The sequence below is a fragment of the Stenella coeruleoalba genome (assembly GCF_951394435.1).
Source record: "Stenella coeruleoalba genome assembly, chromosome: 18".
In the NCBI taxonomy this organism is placed as follows: domain Eukaryota; kingdom Metazoa; phylum Chordata; class Mammalia; order Artiodactyla; family Delphinidae; genus Stenella; species Stenella coeruleoalba.
In genome coordinates, this window is record NC_137164.1 from 2513640 (window position 1) to 2537147 (window position 23508).

Genomic DNA, 23508 nt, shown 5'->3' on the forward strand with positions numbered 1-23508 from the left:
GACTCTGCACTCCGCCACCACTTCCTTGCAACGTCAGAACGGTCAACTCCTTTCTGTTTTTTTCCCTTTTGTGGGCAGTGGGGAGCAGGGAGCACTTTAACGTTACGTCAAAATGTCAAATGGTTTAGCTGTGCCTTCAGAGGCGAGATGTCACAATCACATGCAATCACTTATCCAGCTTTTCTGTCTTTTATATTTTCTACGATTGTTCTAGGGATTTTGTATTTTCCTATTCACTCTTTGAGGGCTTTTTCTACAGAACCTACTTACTTGGTCTAGGAGGTGCTGCAGCTTTCAGATTGAGTTTGCCTCTGAAAAGAATCAGCGTTTTGTTTCTGTACTGTTTGTCGATGGCTACTGCTGTCAATCGTAACAGACTAGAAATGAGAACCATTTATATTAAAGTTTCACATATAAATGGCTTTGCCTACTGCTTAATTTTAAAAAATCATCTCGAGTCAATTTGACGCTATGCTATCACTTCTCTATGAGATTCCTTCCCCCAGCACCCCTCCCCAGGAGATTCAGTAAATCAGATAATTTAAAATCCTGTTTCATGCTGGGTAATAAGTTAACTTTCTACTATTCTGAAGAAGAAGCTATAGTTGATTTTTCAGCGAAGGGGACCTTCCTAAGCAGTGTGTAAAGGGCAATGATTCCAACTGCCGTGAATGGTAAATAACACACGTGTTTCTATGGCTCTGACTGTTCTCTTCTCCCATCTGTGCCTTCCGGTGACGGCACCGAACTTGCTGCGGCTCCGCACACGAGTCCCTCCTTCCCCCAGAGGAAACTGCCTGGAGCGGAGCAGCCCTTGGGGCTCCTCGGAGGACCACCCTGCAGTTTTAGAAGTGCCCCCCGACACAGCTGTACACCCAGGGCCCTGCCACGAAGACCAGGGAAAAATAAGACGTCTAAGGGTTCGCTTTAACACACTGACGCAAAGAAAAAGAGGGTCGTGAACAAATGTGGTGGATTTCAATCATCACTGAATCTGCCCATTGGCTATATGGATGTTCATTGTAATAGTTCCCCCTACTTCTGTGGACGCCTGAAATTTCTCATGGTAAAATTTTTATCACAAGGTAGAGGGGTACCAAGGGCAAGCACAGGATTTCTGTCAATTCCAGGTAAGGAGGGTGAAAGCCCAAGCACCCCTCCACATACACCAACACTTTCCCTTTGCCCCATGGGCCCACTCTCCACCCTGCTCTGGGCCCCTGGCCAGAAATCCCCACCACCCACCAAGAAGGACAAGAAAGACGGCTTTGCAACTGCTCATTAGGCTGGGATGGTGGAGGCAGCACCGTTCCTGGGGCGCCTGCGTGATGACAGATGCTCTGGACTGTGGGTGAGCCGTCAGGGCTGGTTTCTGGAGGATGGAGGGATGAGAGCAATGGTGCCCTTTTCCACATCAGGGACTACACAAGTGTCTTACATTCACAGTCTCTGATCTAACATTGTTATAGGCATTATCTTCCCCATATTATGAAAAGAAGTGACTTACTCAAGGCTCCATGACTAGTAAACGGGATTCAAACCAAGTTATGTCTGGCTCAAAAGTTTATACTCTTCCCATTACACAATTTGTTTTCTCCTAAAGGAGCTGGGAGGGTGCTTGTTGAGTTGGTCTTGTTGTGTTTGGATGCAGAGGTAGGTGTCTAAGGAAGAGAGGAAAGAGAAGACACAGAAGGGACAGGATGGGAACCATCCTCCCCTCTCTGACCACACACGAAAGACCGGTTTGGAGCCTATGAGGACAGAAGGTGAAGGACCAGTGCCCTGAAATACTGAATGGGAATAAGTCCATGCAGCACTGCCTCTTTCCTAGGAAACAAAATCAGCACGGGCTTGAGGAGAAGCCATTCCTCTTCCCGACCTACCATCCACAGGTGACAGTCACTTTGGTCCCAAGGGTTCCATTGGGATAAAGTCTTACTGAGGCACCAGCTGCAGGGGTCATGACAAGTGCCCTTGACCAAGAGGCTCAAGTGGAAAGAATGTGAGCAAATTCGTGCCTGGGCCCATAGGAGATGTCACCACTTGGAGGACACCCAGATGTAGCTGGGGAGGAATTTAAGCCAACAAGAAGAGCATGGAGGTTAAGGTCTTACCAACAGGTGAAGATCTGAAGCCATGGAGACATGGGTGTAAATATTAATTGACCTTATTTATACTCGCAAGCTATTGGAACCTAGGAGGTGCGGAATAATTGCTAATCCGCTGTTCCTTCTTTGGACTCTACCTCCCTGGCTCTGTTCCGGGGTTACTGCCACCAAACCCATGACTCCATCAGAAGGCAGGGCTGGCAGGGTTGCTTCGCCCTCTACTGCGCACCTGCTCTTCCCTGTCTGGGCTTAGTTTTCATACAATTGGACTCAGCTTATCTGCCTGCTCTCCTGAAGACTGGCCTTTGCTCTCTCATCTGAATCTTTGTTACTTCGATTATGGGATAGTAGGAAATAAATATTTGGTCTTTGCCTCTGGGTCCTGGCACAGAGCTCCTAAAACTCTCGGCATTTCCTGAGTGATACGAGTGTTTTCTGTATGCTGATGGCAGGGCCCCCTAATAGCCTCAGATGGGGGTGGGGAGGGGAGATGGTCACCCCAGGAACCAACCACATGATTAGAGGGTAGGAACTTTCTGGCCCGTTCTGATCTCCAGGGAGGGGAGATAGACTAGAGATCGACTTCAACCACCAACGGCCAATGATTTAATCAATCGCGCCAACATGATGACACTTAGCTGGGAACTCTGGAACGACCACCAAGCTGCAGGAGTTTCCAGGCTGGTAAGCACATGGAGGTGCTGGGATGGGACGTGCACCTGGAGAGGGCCCGGGAGCTCTGCACACCTGCTGCCCCCAAATCTTGACCTATGCATCTCTGCCATGAGCTGTTCCCGAGTTGTATTCTTTATAATAAACTGTAGTCATAAGTAAAGAGCTTTCTGGGTTCTGAGTCAGTCTAGTGAATTACTGAACCTGAGGGCAGGGGTCCTGGGAATCCCTGAATTTGTAGTGGGGGTAGCCCGGGGATCCCGTCCCTGCTAGCACCTCGAGTGAAGGCAATCCCGCAGGACTGAACCTGTAACCGTGGGGTCTGTGCTAACTCTAGGTCGTTAGTGTTGGAATCAACTTGAATTGCTGGACCCAGGAGGTACTGGAGAGTTAGGGAACCGATGGTTGTTGGAAAGATCCTCATCAGGTTGTCGACATTCATCTTAAATGACATTCCGACACTGCCAGGTGGTCAGGACATTCTCCCAGCCTCCCTGGACAGAATGACACATGAACCAGCATAGTGCCGTCAGGTAAGGGCCTCCTACACACAGGCCTCCTGGCCAGAACTGCCGTCATCTCTCACCTGGGTTGTGACAGCAAACCATAATGGGTTTCCCCGCCTCTACCCCTGCCCGTCACACAGCAGCTAGAGGGACCCTTTTACAAAGTAAGTCAGACCGTGTCACCCCCCTGCAGTGGGTTTCCATACCCTTCAGAGCTTCCTCTTCAACCATGACTTCGACTCCCTGGCCCTCAGTCCCTCCCCACCAGCACACCAGTCTCCTCCCTGTTCTTGGAACGTGCCAAGCAGTGCCCACCTACGGGATCTGCATGTGCTCCCCTGTCTGGAACATTCTTCTCCTAAATAGCTTATGACTAATTCACTCACCTCCAAGCAGTGCCCACCTACGGGATCTGCACGTGCTCCCCTGTCTGGAACATTCTTCCCCTAAATAGCTTATGACTAATTCACTCACCTCCTTCAAGTGTTTGCTCAAATTTCATCTCCAAGAGGTCTTTCCTGAGCATCCTATTTAAAACTGTGACACACGTTCCTACAACACCCCATCGCACTCCCACCTCCTTTTCCTGCCCACTGTTCCTTTTGTTCCATTGCATGAGGTACCATATAATTTAGTTATGTATTATGTTTACTGTGAACTGTCTTCCTCTGTTAGAAAGGAAAAGTCACAAAAGTCGGTATCTACATCCATTTCATTCCCTTACATATTCTAAAGACCAGGCATAATAAATGCCCAACACGTGTTAGTTGAATGAATGACTTTAAGGACAGAGCTTTTGTAGCGAGCAGAACTCTATGGGGTCTTCCCGGAACAGACCACCCCCACCAAGTCCCCTGCCTGCCTCTTGTCTGTAGAAAAACTATAGCCTCCTAGGCCTTCCCTGAGTTCCAAAGAGTAAATTTAATCAGAGAAGTGAGAAAACGCAGAAAGAAAGGAAAACAGTCAAGCAAGACAAAATAATAATAGTTTAGCCATTAAACAAAGTCAAGGACCTTTAGTTCCTCCTCCAGGGCTACAGATGATATTCTGAGCCATGTCCTTTGAGCTGTTTTGCAGATACTGAAATCCCCACCAGTTAACTGCATGCTGCCCACAAGCATGGAGACCCCAGACCAGCTGGAACCAGAAGGTTGATGATGTTGACTCCCAATCACTTCACCATCAACCAATCAGAAGCACGTCCACGAGCTGATCACGCCCTCCACAAGCCCCCTCCCTCCCCCTGTCTTTAAAAGGCCTTCCCTGAAAGCCATCGGGGAGTTTGGGTCTTTTGAGCGTTGAGCTGCCTGTTCTCCTTGCTTGGCGCCTGCAGTAAAGGCTGCAAGTTTCCTTCACCACAACTGCGGGGTCAGTACGCTGGCTTTACGACGTGTGGGCGAGCGGACCCAAGTTTGGATGGGTAACAGTCTGTCTGGAGGATCCTAACTGAAAGGGCTGCACTGCCATCCGCTGGTTGATGGACACTCGACACCTTGGATGGACCCTGCAGGAAGACAGCACTGGTCCAGTTGTGGCCGGGCTTGAACCTGACAAGGGCTCTCCACTTGGCCAAACTTCAGAAGGCTCCTCTGAGCCCTCTTTTCAGCTAGGCCTTGTCCTCAGGCTCTGTCTTTGAACTGCATAGCCCAGTTTTAGCAAGAATCTCCTCACCCTTGAGATCTGATTAACCCCCGCAGCTAACCAAAGTCCTCCTCGCAAGCCTGGATACCTTGTCACCCTGGCCTGCCTTCAGCAAGTATCCTGTCAAGCCAGGTTAGCTGGTTCCCCACCCTGGATGCCTCCTCTTATTAATTTGCCATCCACTGGCTCCCTCTCTCGGCTCACTGGCTATAACTACCTAGATGTCTTTGCTGTATTATGAGTTAAGCCAGATCTCCTCCACAATTGCAATCGGTGTCAAGTCCTAAATAAAATCTTCTTACCATCTTAACAAGTATCAGCATAATTTTTTCTTTAACCAACCTTATGAGTTTGAACAAGTCACATAACTTCAGTCTTCTCACCCATCAAATGAGACACTAAGACAGGATCTCTTAGACACTGTCACCAGCCTGAATCAACCCCAAATGGACCAAGCTCTTTAGCAAGTTCTGTACCTAGAACTGTTTCCTTAGCATCCTAGGGGGCAGTTTCCCCAAATCTCGTCCACCCCTCCATATCCTGGAATCTGCTCTTTGCCCTGTCACATACTGACACTCCAGAGTCCCCCTGAAGGCAATGGAAGGGAACCAATCCCAAAACAGCCTTCAACAAGGGAGACTAACTCAATTTTTAGTTTAATGTTCAGATGGTATAGTCAATAATAGATCTGCTCTTATCTTAGCGTAACATTCTATATTGCTTATCACATAGATAATCTAACTTCTTTTCCCCAAAAACTTGCCTAAAGCCAGTTCCCTGGGAAAGCTGTGTGTGTTAATGCGGTGGCTCAGAGCAAGGCCCACGGCCCACACATGCCCCTGAGAACTCGGGATACAGTGCTCCAGAGATCAAGCCCACCCTGCATCCTTTTTAGCTTTAAAACTTAGTATCTTGCCCCAGGGACAAAAAGACCAGACAATCAAGTTTTACATAGTTGGTCTTAGTAAGACAGGTTTTAAGTGTCTTAATAAAAGTGTGTTTATAGGTTGATGCTTTGATTGTCAACCCATATACTCTGCTCTATGTATTCATAAATGTTGCTATAACCAGTCACTGACATTTTCACTTTAAGTAAATTATAAGTTCTGCGGAAATTCTAAAGTACCCAAAGCCTACAGGATGTAAATCTCTGCAAAGATATTCTCAAAGTTAGTTGACACTTTGTTCTAGCTGTAAATAGACTTTATCACCTAGTGACTGCAAAGATCATCCAATCTGTTGGTTTTTTTCACTATATGTTAGACGCTTCAAATCAATCCTGATTGTTGAAAATGTATACTTAGTGCCAGCATCAATGAGTCTATGTTATCACTGCTATTTAAAATAAATTTATAAATGAAAGTATTTCTAACAAATCAGCCAACTGATAAGTTGAATGAAAATGAGGTCACCTTTAACTTGAAAAAAAATCTACTTTCAAAACTACATGGAGAAAGGCACTACACGGAAGCAGTTTAGAAGGTAAAAAAAGAAAAACTCCAAAGAAATACTGTGATATAACACATATGATGCTACATGAGGGTTCTTCTTTCAAGCTTAAACGATTTAGCATCAGAAATAGTGAGAAAATTAATCTCAGGTGACTTCTTATAATATTAGAAATAATCAAATATTGCAATTTGTCAATAAAAGTCAGACCCATTAAGTAGTCTCTATAGCTGTGTGAACCACACATTTGAATGACAGTCAGTCACAAAATGAATCCCGATTTAAGTTCTTTTGAAAAAGTGACACTTATTTCCTCTGTCTAATGAATAAAAATTTTCAAAAGGTAAAGAAAAAAACCAAATGTTGGGTTTTTTCAATATTTCAAATTTGGAAAGGCAAATTTTAAAAATCTTTTTATTCATTGACATCATTGGGTTACAAGATGTGAAGCCCTACCTGGTCTCTGTGGCCCTAAATTTTGAATTACTGAACACACTATTTGAATACAGCCGTCAAAAATCAATGAAAGAGTATTTTGTTATATGCTTAAGAAAAAAGAAGAGCACAGAGAAATTTAAGGGGTAATTATAAATATACACCGATACTGTATTTTTGCATAAACCCTGAAGCTTATAAAATATGTTCTCATAAAAGAGCAACTAAATTTGAGGAAAGGAGCACATGTTACCTTTTATCGTCATAGTTTATAAAGGAAAAGCAGAGAGCTCTCTCTCTCTCTTCTCTCAGCTTATTTGATACAACTCCAAGTACTTCACAGTTGTTATTTAATATTTTCTAAATAATCATATGGCCAGTGAAAGGCACCAATGTATACATTTTACGGAAGAGAAAATAGGATACATCTAGTCAACTGTCCATCGTAAGAGCCACACCAGGAAACAAAATCCAGAACCGTATAGAGAAATGTAAGGAGTGATTGTCAACCACAGCTTGACGTGTTATCTGCACAATTCCCATTAGAACCAGTGTATCTACGGTTGAGTCACTTTTACCTCTAAAGAGCTTTCCTCTGTTTTTGCCAACATATGTTTCATATGGGAAAACCCAATAAGCCTTAAAATCACAGTGCAAAGTGTTGTAACTTAAAACATTAACTCATTTACCTAGTATCCTTGGTCTCCATTATCACTTGGCCTGGAATATCTGTCTGGGAAAACCATGAAAATATTTTTCTTTCTTCCAAGTCTTTCCTTTGTTTCCTGTAAGCGTGTACTCCAGTTCAGCTCTGCCTGGCCAGTGAAAAGGCTCTTTTCCCCTCAGCATCCACTCATCATCTGATGTCCGAAAGCGTTGCTGTGTTTTGTGTTTGTGTTCCTTAAAGTATGACTCTCCAGTCTCAAAGTGTTGCCTCCTTGCGTTACGCCTTCTGATTCAACAACCCACAGATGTTCTTAAGGTAAAACGGTATTGATTAGCTAATGGGTTTTGGCTTTTCCCCAAAGCAAAGAGAAGCTATTTTCATCTGAGAATCTTCCGTATTTCTTTTTGAAGGAGTTGGGGAAGATATGTAGATGTTCTCGGGCTCCGTGTTCCTCACCCTTATCTCAGCAGACGAGCAGTACTCCTTGGCGAGCACCTTTCTTCTTGCTCCTGTGATACCTGCATCTTGGCATCACTTTGGGGCTCCTGAAAGAAAAATCAAGGAAGGGTAAAGGAAGGGGTAGGCGAAAGTACTCAGAGTAAAGGCACTGACAATGCAGTTCCTCGTGGAAGACTGCCATGGTTCTGAGCTCCAGGGACTTTCTAATTATAAACTGCTGGTTGCACCACAGCCCTGCCAAGTAGCATGGCACTTAGCCTTCCCCTCACCACCGGCAGACACACATCGTAACCACACAAGGCCGTCTCCATAAATAAAGACATGCCCACTTAATTTAGCTTGATGTTCTCACGACCTGCACATTGCTACGCATCCCTCTAGGTCCCCGGCTTCTTCCAAGTGGAATATGTGCTTCCCACAATGTGCCTTTTTTTAGGAACGATACCCCTAGATCCAAGCCTATGACTTTACACATTATAGCTCATGTTTGAAAATGAAACATCTACGTTTTAAAAAGAAGAAATTTTACTGGTAATACGCTTAATAACCATTGTTGCCTGCAACAGTCTAACATTTTAAGAAATAAACTAGAAGAAAAAGATGACAAGCTGAAACAATGGTAAGCCTGAGGGATGAATGAAACTGAATTTTCTACCCACTCCTACAAGTATCATGGTTACAAATTGTTTATAATTTTCGAGGCGCCCTCTTAGACATTATCGCAGTTCTTTGATAGAGACAGAAGCACGAGTCTGGAAGGTGGGTCGCTGTACTTCAGCGCCCTCGACTAGAAAGTGAGGGACTGAAAATGGGAAAACCAGTTCCTGACTTCTTATTCTGTTTTTGCTACCCAGCAATGTTTCCCTTTGGACAAAAATAATGTAGAGATAATAATCTAAGCTATATTTAGAACACTACAGATTCTTGGATTCATTAAAACCCGGGGAAGAAACCCAAAACTCACTGCAAATCCTTCCCCAAACACTTCCCTAGTGACTTGCTAAAATAAAAATATTCCTAGGCACCATGAGTGAGACTAACGGAAACAAACCAATCCGAAGTCTTATTATTCTTTTATAGGAAATCATATATCAAAACATTTGACTGCCTCCTGTCAAAAATTAGAATAATTCTAGATTTTAAATTAAAATTTAAGAATTAAAATTAAACTAAGGAATTGTAGTAGCAAGAGAATGGAAACCTTTGGTATGATAATGGATTTTAAAAATTGGACTCTGGGGCTTCCCTGGTGGCACAGTGGTTGAGACTCCGCCTGCCGATGCAGGGGACGCGGGTTCGTGCCCTGGTCCGGGAAGATCCCACATGCCGCAGAACAGCTGGGCCCGTGAGCCATGGCCGCTGAGCCTGCGCATCTAGAGCCTGTGCTCCGCAACGGGAGAGGCCACAACAGTGAGAGGCCCGTGTACCGCAAAAAAAAAAAAAAAAAAAAAAAAAATTGGACTCTTCAATTTGAAATGCTCAGATTCAGAGACATTATGTATAATAAAGTGGAAGAACAGGATTGATTTCTTTATCTGTAGAATGAGAGAATTAGCATGTGTTCTAAGTTATCAACGCCTCTAAAATTCTATGAATCTAGACAAGTATATGTACTTTTAACTCATCAACAATTGTGAGAATAGGAATTAATCCAAATATGCTTTTTTTATTAATTTTTATTGGAGTATAGTTGCTTTACAATGTTGTGTTAGTTTCTACTGTACAGCAAAGTGAATCAGCTATAATTCACTTTGGTCTAATAATCTTGTCAAAGGGAGAAAGGCATTATACAGATGTGCCTTTCATGAACCCGTGCTGGGTCCCAAGGATCACCGTGTCCTAACAGCTCATGACCTCTCGCTAGTAATCCAATCTTCAATTTTTATATCACTTCTATTATGAACATCTTCCTTTTTTAGACACTGGATCGTTTGTGTGTGTGCATCTCCCCAGGACCTGTCTTATCCTTTAATTGCGCAGAACTCACCATCTGCGGTTGAATAACTATATGCCAATGACCACACATGTGGATGAGAGAAGGCAGTGTGTTGACTGGAACATCAGTTTCCCAAACAATAGTCCCAAATTATAGTCATTTCATAATATTTCTCATATTTGAGATGCAACATACCACTTTGAAGATCTTTGGCCTATTGTGTACCACCTGTTTGATTATTTACTTAATTTTTTTTTCTTTAAATGACTCTCTACTTAAATAAATGTATTATAAAAGGAAACCCAGTACCATGTTCCACAAATAGAAGGCAGCTCTAAAAATAAACAAAAGGAATCTTATTAAATTCTGGTTGAAAACACAAGTGTCCATGAAAAACACTGCATCTTTGACTTGCTCTTTCCTCATTACAAATGGGGATTAGTAAATTTATGGGGCATTCATTGCCTTCAATGATTTTATTCAGAAAGAAGAAAGGCTAAAAATTAAGTATCCATTTCAAGAATTTCGGAAAAAAGGTAATGGGGATAAGCTCAAAGAAAATAAGGTTGAGAGTAGATAAGAGTAGAATTAATGAAATAGAAAACAGAGATACAATGGAAAAGTTAGTTCTTTAAAAAGACTAATAATATTGGCCAACTTGTGGCAAGACTGATCAAGATAAAAGCAAAGAAGAAAAAAAATGTTGGAATGCATCAGAAATGAAAAAGATAAGAGAACATTATTTTTTCTAAAAAAAACTTTTTTTTTGGCCGTGCTGTATGGCTTGTGGGATCTTACTTCCCTGACGAGGGATTGAACCCCGGCCCTGGCAGTGAAAGAGCCAAGTCCTAACCACAGGACCACCAGGGAATACCCAAAAAAAAACACTTTAAGGTAATACATTTTCAAATTTTGAAAATGGACAAATTCTTAGAAAAATATAAAGTACCAAACTAATTCAAGAAATAAGTCAAGCCTATGAAATAGTTTCAATCACTGATATTTAAAATCTCCCCTTGGGGAAAACATTAGGTTAGATGGCTTTACTGGTAAGATGTACCAAATATTCAATAAACAAGCAACTCTAAAAGCTACAGATTCTACCAGAGAACATAAAAACAGACAATATGCCCCAATAATGTCATGAGACTGAGAATATTCCCAAATCCAGTTATCTAAACTAGACTGGGACAGCCTGAGAAAGGAAAATTACTGGCCAATCTTACTCATGAACATAGGTGCAAAAATTCCAAATACGTATTAGGACGTTGAATGGAGCATGTGTAGTATAATAAAGATAATACTTTATGACCAATTTATTGGACTTATCAGAGGATAAAACCCAATATCCATTAATGAACCCCCCTCTCAAAAAAAGGAAAGAAAACAAAAAACTTTTAGTAAATAGGAAGTAGATGGGAACTTCCTTAATGGGCAAACCTCACACTGGGCTATCTCCACTTCTAGTAAACATTTCACTGCAGGCACTGCCAGGACAAGACAAAAAAAAAAAAAAAAAAAAAAATGAGAGGGGCAGGAGGAGGGGGGCGGAAGAGGGGACAAAACAATCACCATTCACAGATGGGACAGTCGAAAAGAATTTCAGACAAATTAACAGAATTAATGATAGAGTTTATCAAGATTCCTGATAAAGTTCAATTGTACTTCTACACACCAACAAAAGTTTTTGGGTTTTTTTTGTTTTTTTTTTTTTTGTGGTACATGGGCCTCTCAATGGTGTGGCCTCTCCCGTTGCGGAGCACAGGCTCCGGACGCGCAGCCTCAGCGGCCATGGCTCACGGGCCCAGCCGCTCCGTGGCATGTGGGATCTTTCCGGACCGGGACACGAACCCGTGTCCCCTGCATCGGCAGGCGGACCCTCAACCACTGCGCCACCAGGGAAGCCCAAAAGTTTTTTTAAAAAAGGAAGTTTTTAAGACAACCATTTATAATAGCACGAAAAAATAAGTTACCTTGGAATAATTATAACAAAAGAACTTGTATAAAAATTTGAGATAGAAAAGCTATAAACTTGAACAAAAGACACCCTTTTAAAAATGGAGAGATGTATATGATGGGCAGGAAGGCTCAATATCACTGAAATGTCCACTCTCCTCAGATGGATCTTTTAATTCAAAGGAATTCCAATCAAAATCACAACAACCATTTTTTTTTTAAGATTCCATATATATGTGTTAGCATATGGTATTTGTTTTTCTCTTTCTGACTTACTGCACTCTGTATGACAGACTCTAGGTCCATCCACGCAGATGTAGAGAATGGACTTGAGGACACGGGGAGGGGGAGGGGAAGCTGGGACGAAGTGAGAGAGTGGCATGGACATATATACACTACCAGATGTAAAACAGATAGCTAGTGGGAAGCAGCCGCATAGCACAGGGAGATCAGCTTGGTGCTTTGTGACCACCTAGAGGGGTGGGATAGGGAGGGTGGGAGGGAGGCTCAAGAGGGAGGGGATATGGGGATCTATGTATACATATAGCTGATTCACTTTGTTGTACAGCAGCAACTAACACAACAAGGTAAAGCAATTACACTCCAATAAAGATGTTTAAAAAAAAATCCCAACCTTTTAAAATGAAACTTGAAATTCTAAAAGTTTTATGGAAGAACAAGGGGATAAGAATAAAGACACTCCTTCAGAAGCAGGAGGGGAAAGACTTGCTTTATAAATAGCAAACTGTAATATAAAACAATAACTAAGTTGGTATGGCATTCACACAGGAACAATCAAACAGCAGAGAGCTTAGAAACAGATCCACGCATTAATGGAAACTCGATACATGACAGAGGTGTTTGTCAGTTCAGTGCGCAAAGCTGGACCCTTCAAAAAATGTTACCCGGACAAGCGCTTATCCACCTGGAAACATAAATGTATCTGTGCCTCACACTGCATACAAGTATCAATTCCAGATGATTAAGGGCATGAGTGAGAAAATCAAACCTTAAAGTTTCTGCAAAGAAATATAACCCAATATCTTTATGACCTCAGGGTACAGAAGAACTCCTTAAACAACAAATAGAAAGCCCTAACCGTAGAAGAAAAGATGGCTACATTCAAACCACATTAAAATTTAGAACTTCTGTTCACCTAAAGCAAGCTACATAAATCAGGAGAACATATCTGTCACACAGACAATCAAAAAAAAACAAAAAAAACTTGGAAGTAAAAAAAGATACAACCTCAAAGAAAAGTGAGCCAAAGACTCCAATTTATATATACTCTTTCCTATGCATAGCATTTCCGTTTTAAAATGATAAAATTTAAATTTGTACTATATTGTGTCTTTTACATGGGATAATGTTGAAAGTGTTTATAACATGATGAAGAGTATATAATGACAGCTCTGTCTGAAGTAGTATTTTTAATATCTTTCATTTATTATCATAATAGCTGTTCATTAAAAATGAGGCACAGATGGAATAACAGAGTCTACGTAATAAGATTTTAAAAGAAGAGGAAAGGAAGGGAGGGGAGGCAAGGAGAGAAAAGGGATTTGCAGACAGGGTCGCCCCTCCCAGCATGGCTTCATTTTTTGGTGCCTACTTGAGCAGCACCCACTCCTTCCCTAAATACCTCTCTGTTATCAGGGCATGAGTCCAGCCCCTTGTGAAACCTCCCTGAGAACTTATTCCCCAAACATTCAAAGTATTCCTTGGGGTTCCCAAGATCCACTTGGTGCCAATAAATCCTTCTTCATTAGTATGAAATTCTGCACGTGGTATTTAAATAACAGTACTGTAGGGGAGCAAAATTTGCCATTTATCATACTAAGCGAAGCAAGTCAGAAAGAGAAAGACAAATACCACATGATATCACTTACATGCGGAATCTAAAATATGACACAAATGAACTTATTTATGTAACAGACTCACAGACATAGAGAACAGACTTGTGGTTGGCCAGGGGGAGGGGTGGTGCCAGAGGGATGGATCTGGAGGTTGGGATTAGCAGGTGCAAACTAGTGTCTATAGGATGGATGAACAAGGTCCTACCGTAGAGCACAGGGAACTGTATTCAATATCCTGTGATAAACCATAATGGAAAAGAATATATATGTATATGTATAACTGAATCACTTTGCTGTGAAGGAGAAATTAACACAACATTGTAAATCGACTATACTTCAATAAAATAAATTTTTTAAAAACTTAGGATGGGGCTTCCCTGGTGGCGCAGTGGTTGAGAGTCCGCCTGCCGATGCAGGGGACACGAATTCACGCCCCGGTCTGGGAAGATCCCACATGCCGCTCAGCGGCTGGGCCCGTGAGCCATGGCCGCTGAGCCTGCGCGTCCGGAGCCTGTGCTCCGCAACGGGAGAGGCCACAGCAGGGAGAGGCCCGCATACCACACAAAAAAAATACAACTTAGGCTGATTATGTTTAAGGCCCCAAAGCCTCAGGGTGAACCTCTGACCTTCCCACGAACTGCCTAAAAGAACACAGAGCACGTGTTCCAGGAAGGGAGAATCACCATACATAGCTGTATTATGCACTAAGTCTGTCTGTTAGCATTCTTCTCTGTGTCCCATTGTCTCTGCCTGGCCCAGCAAACGGCTGTTCACCAACCTCTTGCTTTTCCATCTTCATGTCAATTGCCTTCCTCCACTTTCAAGTCCCAAAGCCCTATTCCCAACCTCCTCTCATGTCTCTAGCTGAGGATGGTATTTAAGATGAGGGCTTCGGCCACTTCGGCGAGTTACCCAGTTCCTGGGTCTGTCCATGTATACACGTTAATAAAATTTTGTCTGATTTTCTCATCTTAATCTGTCTCGTGTTAATTTCATCCTTAGACCAGCCAGCAGAACTTAGAAGGGAAGAGGAAAATGTCTTCCTCCCCAGCAGTACCTTACCTATGTGTAGTCCTTACAATTACATGCATTGTTTCATGTGATCCTCAAGACAACGTTATAAAAGAGGTAGACCAGATAGCTGCCTCATTTTACAGGTCAAGAGTCCAAAGCTATAAGAGGCTAGAGGATGTGCCCACACCCTACAGGCATAGAGATGGGGACAAGATGACAGAAGTCCTCGGGACCTGTCGGTGTTAGTTTACAGAGATGTTAGCTCTGCCGGCGGAGTGTGAAGGAGCGAGGTTATGCGCACCATCACAGAGCCTCCTAGGGCACTAGGAAGTGACAGAGCCCCAGCAGACCTCTTGACCCCCAGGTAAGGGATTTCAACAATAAACCAGGCTGCTTTCATATAATAATAGTGAAATGTGTGGAGCGCATCAACATTCACAAATAATTATGTGTTGTTTATTATATATATAATAACCTTTATTATATATTGTTTTACTTATTCTCATGATTATATATTGTTATGTATATTGTTTTATTTATTATATATTGTTTATTATATTTATAATGAACAAGCCTTTATATTCTTTTTCTTATTCTCATGATTACTTTGTACTAATTTAAGATCAAAATATGTAGACAAAGAAATATTAAAATGTCTTTCTTGATTCTCAGTACATGCTTTCACACACACGTTCATTCAGTTCAACAAACATCCATTTGTTGGTGTGCTGTGGCCATTCTACCTATGCAGATATATGAACACATCTCTGCCTATAATTAAGCATATATTTAGTTCTATTTCATTTTTATTGTATTAACCTACAGAAATGTTTTGTTCCTTACTGATTATAGGACTACCACTATATAGATTTTTATACTTATGTGTTCAATGCTTCTCTTGTGTATAGATCTTCATCTGACAGTGCATCTGTTTTTGAGTGCTTCAGTGTACCACACATTTCCTTTTATAAATCCTTTACAATAATGCATGGAAGATAAAAGCTAGTAGCCTTTTTATGGCATCTAATATGATTGAACAGCAGTCTGATGCAATTTAAAAAAATAAGAAATGTCAACGTTCAAACTATACATACTGATAAATTGACAATTCCTCAACAAAACAATCAAATTAATCAGGATATGAAAAAACTGGGATTTTTTTTTACTGCTTTCATGATAATTTTGTGTTTACATATTTCATTAACACAGCCAAGAAAATTAGGATATCCTAAATTTTGTACCCAGTTGCATTGCTGTTGACAGTAAAACTGTAATGCAGTATGGTAAGGTTATCTTGTAGAGGTATGGTATCTTTCATTTGTTAAAGTGATTTCATAGATATTATCTTATTTCAGTCTCATAACAGCCTCGTGATTTGGTAGGAAATTATTAATTCCATTTGACAGATCAGGAAACTGGTGTCCAGAAAAGTCAAGCACCATCTCATGCTGGGACTTAAACTAAGGTCTTTACTCCATCTCTTACCTTAATCCCACTATTGAGTACCTAACACAATACAGACACTCAAATATTATTTCCTTCTCTGCCCATAGGGTCCCCAAAGGGGAAGGAAGCTTGCTCCCATCATATCACTTTGGGGAAGAGTAATTCAATCGAGGTCACGACCCGGGAGTCACATAACCTCTCCGTGCCCAGCCTTCCTCACTGTGACACGGGACAGCTTGCCCCATCTACACACAGAGTCATCATGAACACCAGCCTGAACGGTGTCTAAAAGTACTTAATGAACAGCAGGCCGGTCCTGCACATACGGGATGCCAGTCTTTTTGCTCATGGACCCACAAAGGGACAGGAAATGCTCATGCCCTTCTCGCCCACTGATCCCTGTTCTCTCACGCATCAGGGGCTAAACAGTCAGTGCCCTATGATGGCTATGAGGGAACAGGCCTGGCCGTCCACCCTGACCAGCTGTGAAATCCCCGCGTTCGGCTTTGACTCCTGAAGCCACCGCCCACGGCTAATACAAGCACAGTGTGTCCCTCCAGTGATTTCTTCACCTTCCCAGCAAAAACACCCTATTGTGGCAACCTGGGCTTCCCTCAGAGCAGTCGGATTTGACGCCATATATGATCTCATTTAAGGAGCAGGAAAGAAACACGCTTGCTCCACTTACTCACTGGGGTGAATATTCCTTTGAGTTGCTCTACGTGAAATGGAAACTGGCCGGATACCCAGGGCTTAACTCACGGCCGCTGTGCCCAAGGGCCCTGTCTTAAGGAAGCAGGGACGTCCAGGGTGCCCCGCCCCCTTCACAGTTCACATGGACCCCTGAGCTCTACCTGTCAAGAAAGCTTCAGTTTCCCTAGAAGCAGTCTTTTCACCTATTTATAGCAAAGACTAGAGCCAGAGTTGCCTTCAGCGATCTCCAGCCAACAGGATACACATTCCTCTAAAGCTGGGAATTAAAAATCAACATTACTCTTCATCGTGTTTGATCAGACGTATTCACAGGCAGCTAAAACCTCTGTGACGTGCTGAAAATTCACCCTTGAAAGTCCCTGACGTTACAGAAACAAGGAACCAACATAGACTGCGGGCCCACAGAAAGCCTCCACTGGAATTACCCTCAGAATAATGGTCGTGCTCTGCTCGCTGTCAGAACAAAACATGAGTCAGCACAGACTTGAAAATGGCATCTTTGCAAAACAGAGAAGTCAGATTAATTCACCCTATAAATCAATAGACCAAAATGTAAGGCAAAGCAAGAATGGCGGCTGTCATTAATTAACAGAACCGTATGGGCACAATCTACCGTAGAAAAGGTCATGGTCACTATAGCCTTATTTGACCTCAAGTAAACACCCCTGAAATGGAAGATTTACAAAAATGCACTTTACAGAGCCGAGAAGTGAAGTTAAAGGTAAGGGAGGGCTTCCCTGGTGGTGCAGTGGTTGAGAGTCCGCCTGCCGATGCAGGGGACACGGGTTGCCGCGGAGCGGCTGGGCCCGTGAGCCATGGCCGCTGAGCCTGCGCGTCCGGAGCCTGTGCTCCGCAGCGGTGAGAGGCCTGCGGAGTGCAAAAAAAAAGGTAAGGGATACTTATCTCTGTGTGTGTGTGTGTGTGTGTGTGTGTGTGTGTGTGTGTGTGTGTGTGTGTGTGTGTGTGTGTGTGTGTGTAACTGAAGATTTCCAGTAGAATGTACAGCAGAAAAAATACTGTCTCAAATTTAATAAGAAAAATGTATAAATTATTCCCTTACTGTCCCAAATCCCTTCTATGTTGTACAAATCTTCCTCGTCCACTTTGCAAAAAGTTCCTCAAGAACGTCTAACTCATCTTTGCCCCCCTACTCGGTCAGATGCAGGTCCATGGATACAGAAGGTATTCAATAAAGAATGAATAGTTTAGTCATTTTGGCCCATTTCCAGGTAATAAAAGACACACATACTGTCATAGCATATCTTGAATTGAGTTGATCTAGCCTCAACTTTTGGTCCGTCGACAGGCAGAGCTAATTGTTGGAGGCAGGGGTTTGGAAGGGCTACCACTGGAGTAAACTCCTTGAAGTCTTAGGTTTACCTTTAAAAGCTTAATTATCTTCAAAGATAAATTTTACATAAAAGTAATATGCCATATGGGTGAACTGTATAGTATGTGAATGATAACTCAATAAAGCTTTTAAAAATAATATATTAAAAATAGATTATATGATTGAAATATATCTCTTTTGATATTATCTGACTAATATTATTATTATCTAGCTTTTTGAAGGGAAAAATAACATTCACTCATTCACTTGAAAACCAGTGCTTCTCTGGGAGCCTGCCAGGGACTTTGTTCACCAGCCATCTGATCCCAGAGGTGGGGAGGGGAGAGGGTCACTGAGCTATTCTCAGGCCCAGTTAAGGGGAAACTGAGGCTCCAAGAGATGAAGCATCAGAGCTAGTCTGATGTAGAGCCCGTTTTCAAAACCGCGTTTACCTGATTCCTAATAAATGTATTTAAAGGCTTGGGTATTTTTTTTTCAGTCACTAGCCGGACCTCTTGGGAAAATGAAGGTACATAATACGTTTTTCAGGATCAGAATTTTCTTAGGATAATCATTGAACTTAAACATTTAATAAACAAAAGTATCAATAAATAAACCCAGGGAAATGTTTGGCATGTTATGGAAAATTGATAAAGATTAGATATAACTTATATTTTAAGTTTAAAAACCTAACAAATTAATATCTTTACGCTCAAAGTAACTATTATTTAATTTATCAGTTAAGATTCTGTTTATATAAGGTTGCCAGACATAGCAAATAAAAATATGCCCAGTTAAGTTTGAATTTCAAACAAATAACAAATAATTTTTTTAGGTTATGTTTATCTTATGCAATAGTTTCTGTAATTTATCTGGTAACCCTATTAGGACTTTTTTTAATGGTTAAATGTATCATTGCATTAAAAACAAGGAGGGGGTGGGATGAATTGGGAGATTGGGGTTGACTTATATGCACGACTATGTGTAAAATAGATAACTAACGCGGACCTACTGCATAGCACAGGGAACTCTGCTCAGTGCTCTGTGGTGACCTAAATGGGGAGGAAAACTGAAAAAGAGGGGATATATGTTTATGACTCACTTTGCTGTACAGCAGAAACTAACACATACATACACCCCCATCTCCTAAATGTTTTCTTTATTTAAAAAAAAAAGACTAAACCTCTATTAATATGGTGAAATAGTGCACAAATTCCAGATGCTCCAAAAATTCAAATACAAACTCCTCTCTAGCACTTAGTATTTTAATGAAATAAGGAGATCTCTGAAGTTTAAATGACCACCCATAAAAATATTCAGGCGGCTTTGACTTATTTTAAAATGTCGTCGTTTCAGAACATGTGAAAAGGATATGTGAACTGCAGAGCCCGTATTTTCTTGACTAGAGGACAGACTCGTGGTCTCATCCAGAGAGGAATATTGAAGACGAATGCTTGTCTGGATGGCATGTTGCTGTAAGTGGACCATAGGTTTCCCCTTACAAAACCGAGAAGCCCCATGGCATCCTGGGCTTCACACCGCCAATGACCTCTTAGTGCCCTGAGAGGGCACACAGGGTGCAGGGGTCACCGCTCAGGGTTGGCAATCTGAGCGCTCACTGATATCCAGCAAGAAAAGCGAATTGAGATACCGCCCAGTCAACCCCCTCTTTCTACAAATAAGAAATGGTCAGGGCTCCACTCTCTTTCAATTTTACATTCTATAATCTGCAAAATGGGTTGCCTGTTTCACAAGGCTGTTGTGAAGATGAAGAGAGACAACATACGTGAAAGTGTGCTATTTGATCAATAATTGTGATAAACTGGAGTATACCAGGCCTTGAAGGAAATGTAAAGACTGTCTACACCATACCTCTTATCTCAGAGCTGAGGTTAACAGACTCTCCCATTAGCACAAACAGAAGCCACAGCCGAGGCAGAGCCACGCCTCCGATTCCCAGGCCAGTGTTTCTTCCACCTTCCTTATGTGTCCTGGCACAATGGCACCGTCCTCGACTTACATCTGACACTATGTGCTAAGCGCAGAGTTTAAGGAAAGCAAAGGTGGCCAGGAGAAAGGCACGCAAAATAGAAACTAAAACAGTAACGGCATTGGCAGTACGAAAAGCCAGTTGCCACCCAGGTTGTCCAAGATCAGAACCGCCACGGGAATTGCTCCAATTTCAAATCAGCGCCTTTTGCACCGCCCACTTGGACTCATGGCTGGACAGTCAATATCATCCTCAATTCTGCCACCATACAGGATTTGATGGGAGCCAGAAAAAGGAAATTGGCCTTTCCTCTTCCAGTAGAACATGCCTGCGGCAACATGGAAATACCAGCATCACGTTTATAAGACATCCTTAGCAAGTACTGAATATATTTTTTTGTACTTAGAGCTGATGAAGAAGCACTTGGTCAAAAGATCATTTCAACATTCATACCTTTAGGGAAATGGTATGAGAAACCTCCATTTTTTTTGATTTTTTAAAATAAAAATTTATTAAAGAATTAATGACAAAACATAATAATAAGCATAAATAGTAAAACAGCGAACATAGAATTACCGAGAACCCAGTCCCTGTATAACACTATATGTACATTCTTACTGTTAAACATGGCCTTATCCAGTGTGAACAGCAATTTATGCTTTACTTATTTTTGCTTGTCAAAAAAACGAAGGATGTTCTTCTTTGCTTAATGAATAAATCTTTTGTTATTTTACCTAGGCTCTCCATTTGGGAAAGAAAATCTTGAAAGTATGCTAATTGTAACTGTATTATAATTGAAAGTCAGTTATGTTGTCAGCAGCTTGCATTGTTCTGTTGGAAAGAATTGTGAAAACCTGAGCTTCATCTTAGGATGATTATTTAGTCAACAAGGACACTATTGCCATTTTCATCAAGGTGGTTTATTAATGTCTAGTCTTAGAAAAAGATAATTTAAAATTTTGACAACACTTTTTTTGGCTCCTACGTACCTATGCATTAAGGAATCATTCACTTAATGACATAAGCAAAATGCCTCTTCTTTCTCCTATCGAAATGCTTTCTATTTCTTCCATCCACCTGGCTCTGGGATGTCAGCAGTCACAGTGAATCAACAGAAGGAAAGAAGACGGGGGCCCTTACAAGAGGAAAAATAATCCACATTTCATTGTGCCCAAAGACAATTCAGATCACTAGATTTACAAGAATGTTTGAGAAACCTCTTTCGCCTGCTTCCTCACGGAGGGGTGGACTGAATGAGAAAATGACAGAACACCCGCGAAGCAGCTACATTTGTGCCAAGTACCGTGCTGGGTGCCTTCAGATGCACTGGCTCATTTCAACCCTGGAAAATTGTGTGAACAACTGCCATTATCTCTGACACAGGAAGGAACTGAGGCTCGCAGAAGCTGAGTGGGTTTTCAGGGGCTGCAGAGCTGAGATCTGAACCCAAGGCTTCTGAGAGCAAATCCAGGGTAAAGCAGCAATACACCAGACGCTGCTGATGTAAGCCGAAAGTCTTAAAATAAGGCTGTCAGTCAGGTTTTCCTTCCTATTATGTGAAGAATAGAAAACACCATATCCAGCATGGAAAAGATCTTACAAACCAGGCCAGGAACAAGGAAAATATGGGAATATGGTTTGTTTGAAAGGGAGACCGAAGGAGCCTTGACCTCCACAGAAAAGGAGGCAATTGGCCAGCTGAAAAGCCAGGAAGGTAAAGAAAGGATGAAGGACGGCCACGGAGGAAGGAGGAAAAGGAACTGGGTATCATTTGTCCATGATGTGAAGAAGACTGCAGCAAGATTAGGGAAAGACGGCTGGTTAGTCACAAGTAAAACCACTGGGTTATGACAACCATGCATTAACCTAATATGTGTCTGGTTATCAAGGAATAACTTCCGAAAACAATGTGAGAGATTTGCTTTTCAAGTGACAAATAAAATGGGATTAAGTGTCAGTCGTTTATCTGCAGTGGAGGAAAGGTAAGAGCTCCCCTCAGTATAACTTCAGGGCAGCTCTCCTCAGCTGCGGGGGCATATGGGCTTGACCTGCATTCTGCCTTTTACTCAAATGAACAGGCTTTCTTCACACAGTGAGAACAAAACCTACATAAAAATTAAAGTCCAAGCTATCGACATGTTAGAAGCAAACCCGACACTCTTCACCGAGGTATCAACCTTGTTTTAAGAAAAAGAGTGAGAGATTTTCGTTGCTACTGTTAAAACTGGGATACTCTAAGAATTTAATGATCACTTATTAAGATAAAATTTAATAACTAAGTAAAATGTTTTCAACTAAAAGCAGGATTTTCAGATATTACTACTTAAGATAACTGCAGTAAGTGGCATCATTTACGAGCATGCTGTTCAAAGGAGAACAATTACTATAAATTAGCCTAGAAGGCACTTGGGGAATCCCGCTTTATTATTCAACAGCACTCTGCGCTCCACACTCTGCATTACAGCAGCAGACCCTTTGTGAGCAAACCCACAGGACGGGGTGGGAATTAAAATGACAAAGCCGGGAGCTCCGAGCATCTCGGCCGCGGGGATCTCTCTAGCAAGGCTGCAGTCGGAGCCTCCCCGGTAAACCGCAGGCTGCGGCCCAAAGTGGGAATCGCCAAAAGAACCCCTAACTTACAGCAGCACAGAGCTTTAAAGACGCGTCTCTGTCCTCTCACAAGGGCGTTTCCCAAGGCGACCGCAGGGCCCGGGCGCCCCGGTCCCAGCCCCGCTCTCAGAGGACCTGGTGACCCATCCCCCGCGGAGCCCGCATTCCCGTGGGCCCCGGCCCGCTCCCGTGACATCCGGCCGGCCCCTCACATACTCACCGGTGGCTGCCAGCATCGCGTCCCCGGCCTTTGTGGTCCTTGTGTCCCATCAGCAGGTTCCAGCGTGACTGCCACCGCAGCCGCACTGGTCCAGGCCACCGGACGCCGTGCCGCAGTCAGCAGCTACCCGCCCACACCCCGCGCGCCTTTTTTTTCTTTTTAAAGAGACAGGACCATCACCAACCTTCGGTTTCAATAATGCTGCAAAATGCGGCTTGGTCGCTCCAACTGGTGGTACAGAGGACAGTAAGTGCATTATCTCTTCTGTTCACATTACAAAGTTGCACCTAGGAGGAAGGCATGCCTACCAGGAGATCATCTCTCTTGGACACTGGTATACCTAAGGCTGTGTGACCTTAGACAAGTCGGTTGTGGGCGGCATTTTCCCCGTGGAAAACAGACTGTGACCGGCCACATCCAGTCTGGAAATCCTATCATCTACTAGAATTGAAGAGCAGCCACACACTTGCTACTAAAACACGATAATACGCTCTGTTTG

The 23508-nt window shown here is 42.6% G+C and overlaps 1 protein-coding gene across 1 annotated transcript in view; it reads right to left on the minus strand.

Moving 5' to 3' along the window:
* SACS (sacsin molecular chaperone) overlaps nt 1-23265 on the minus strand; it is a 76720-nt gene extending 53455 nt beyond the window's left edge. Inside the window, exons 1-2 of the mRNA XM_079903407.1 lie at nt 23010-23265; nt 7501-8023 (exon numbers count right to left, since the gene is read on the minus strand). Coding sequence (XP_079759533.1) covers nt 7501-7520 — 20 coding nt within the window. The 5' untranslated portion in view covers nt 7521-8023; nt 23010-23265. The remainder of the gene's footprint in view (nt 1-7500; nt 8024-23009) is intronic.
* Nucleotides 23266-23508: the final 243 nt, after the last annotated feature.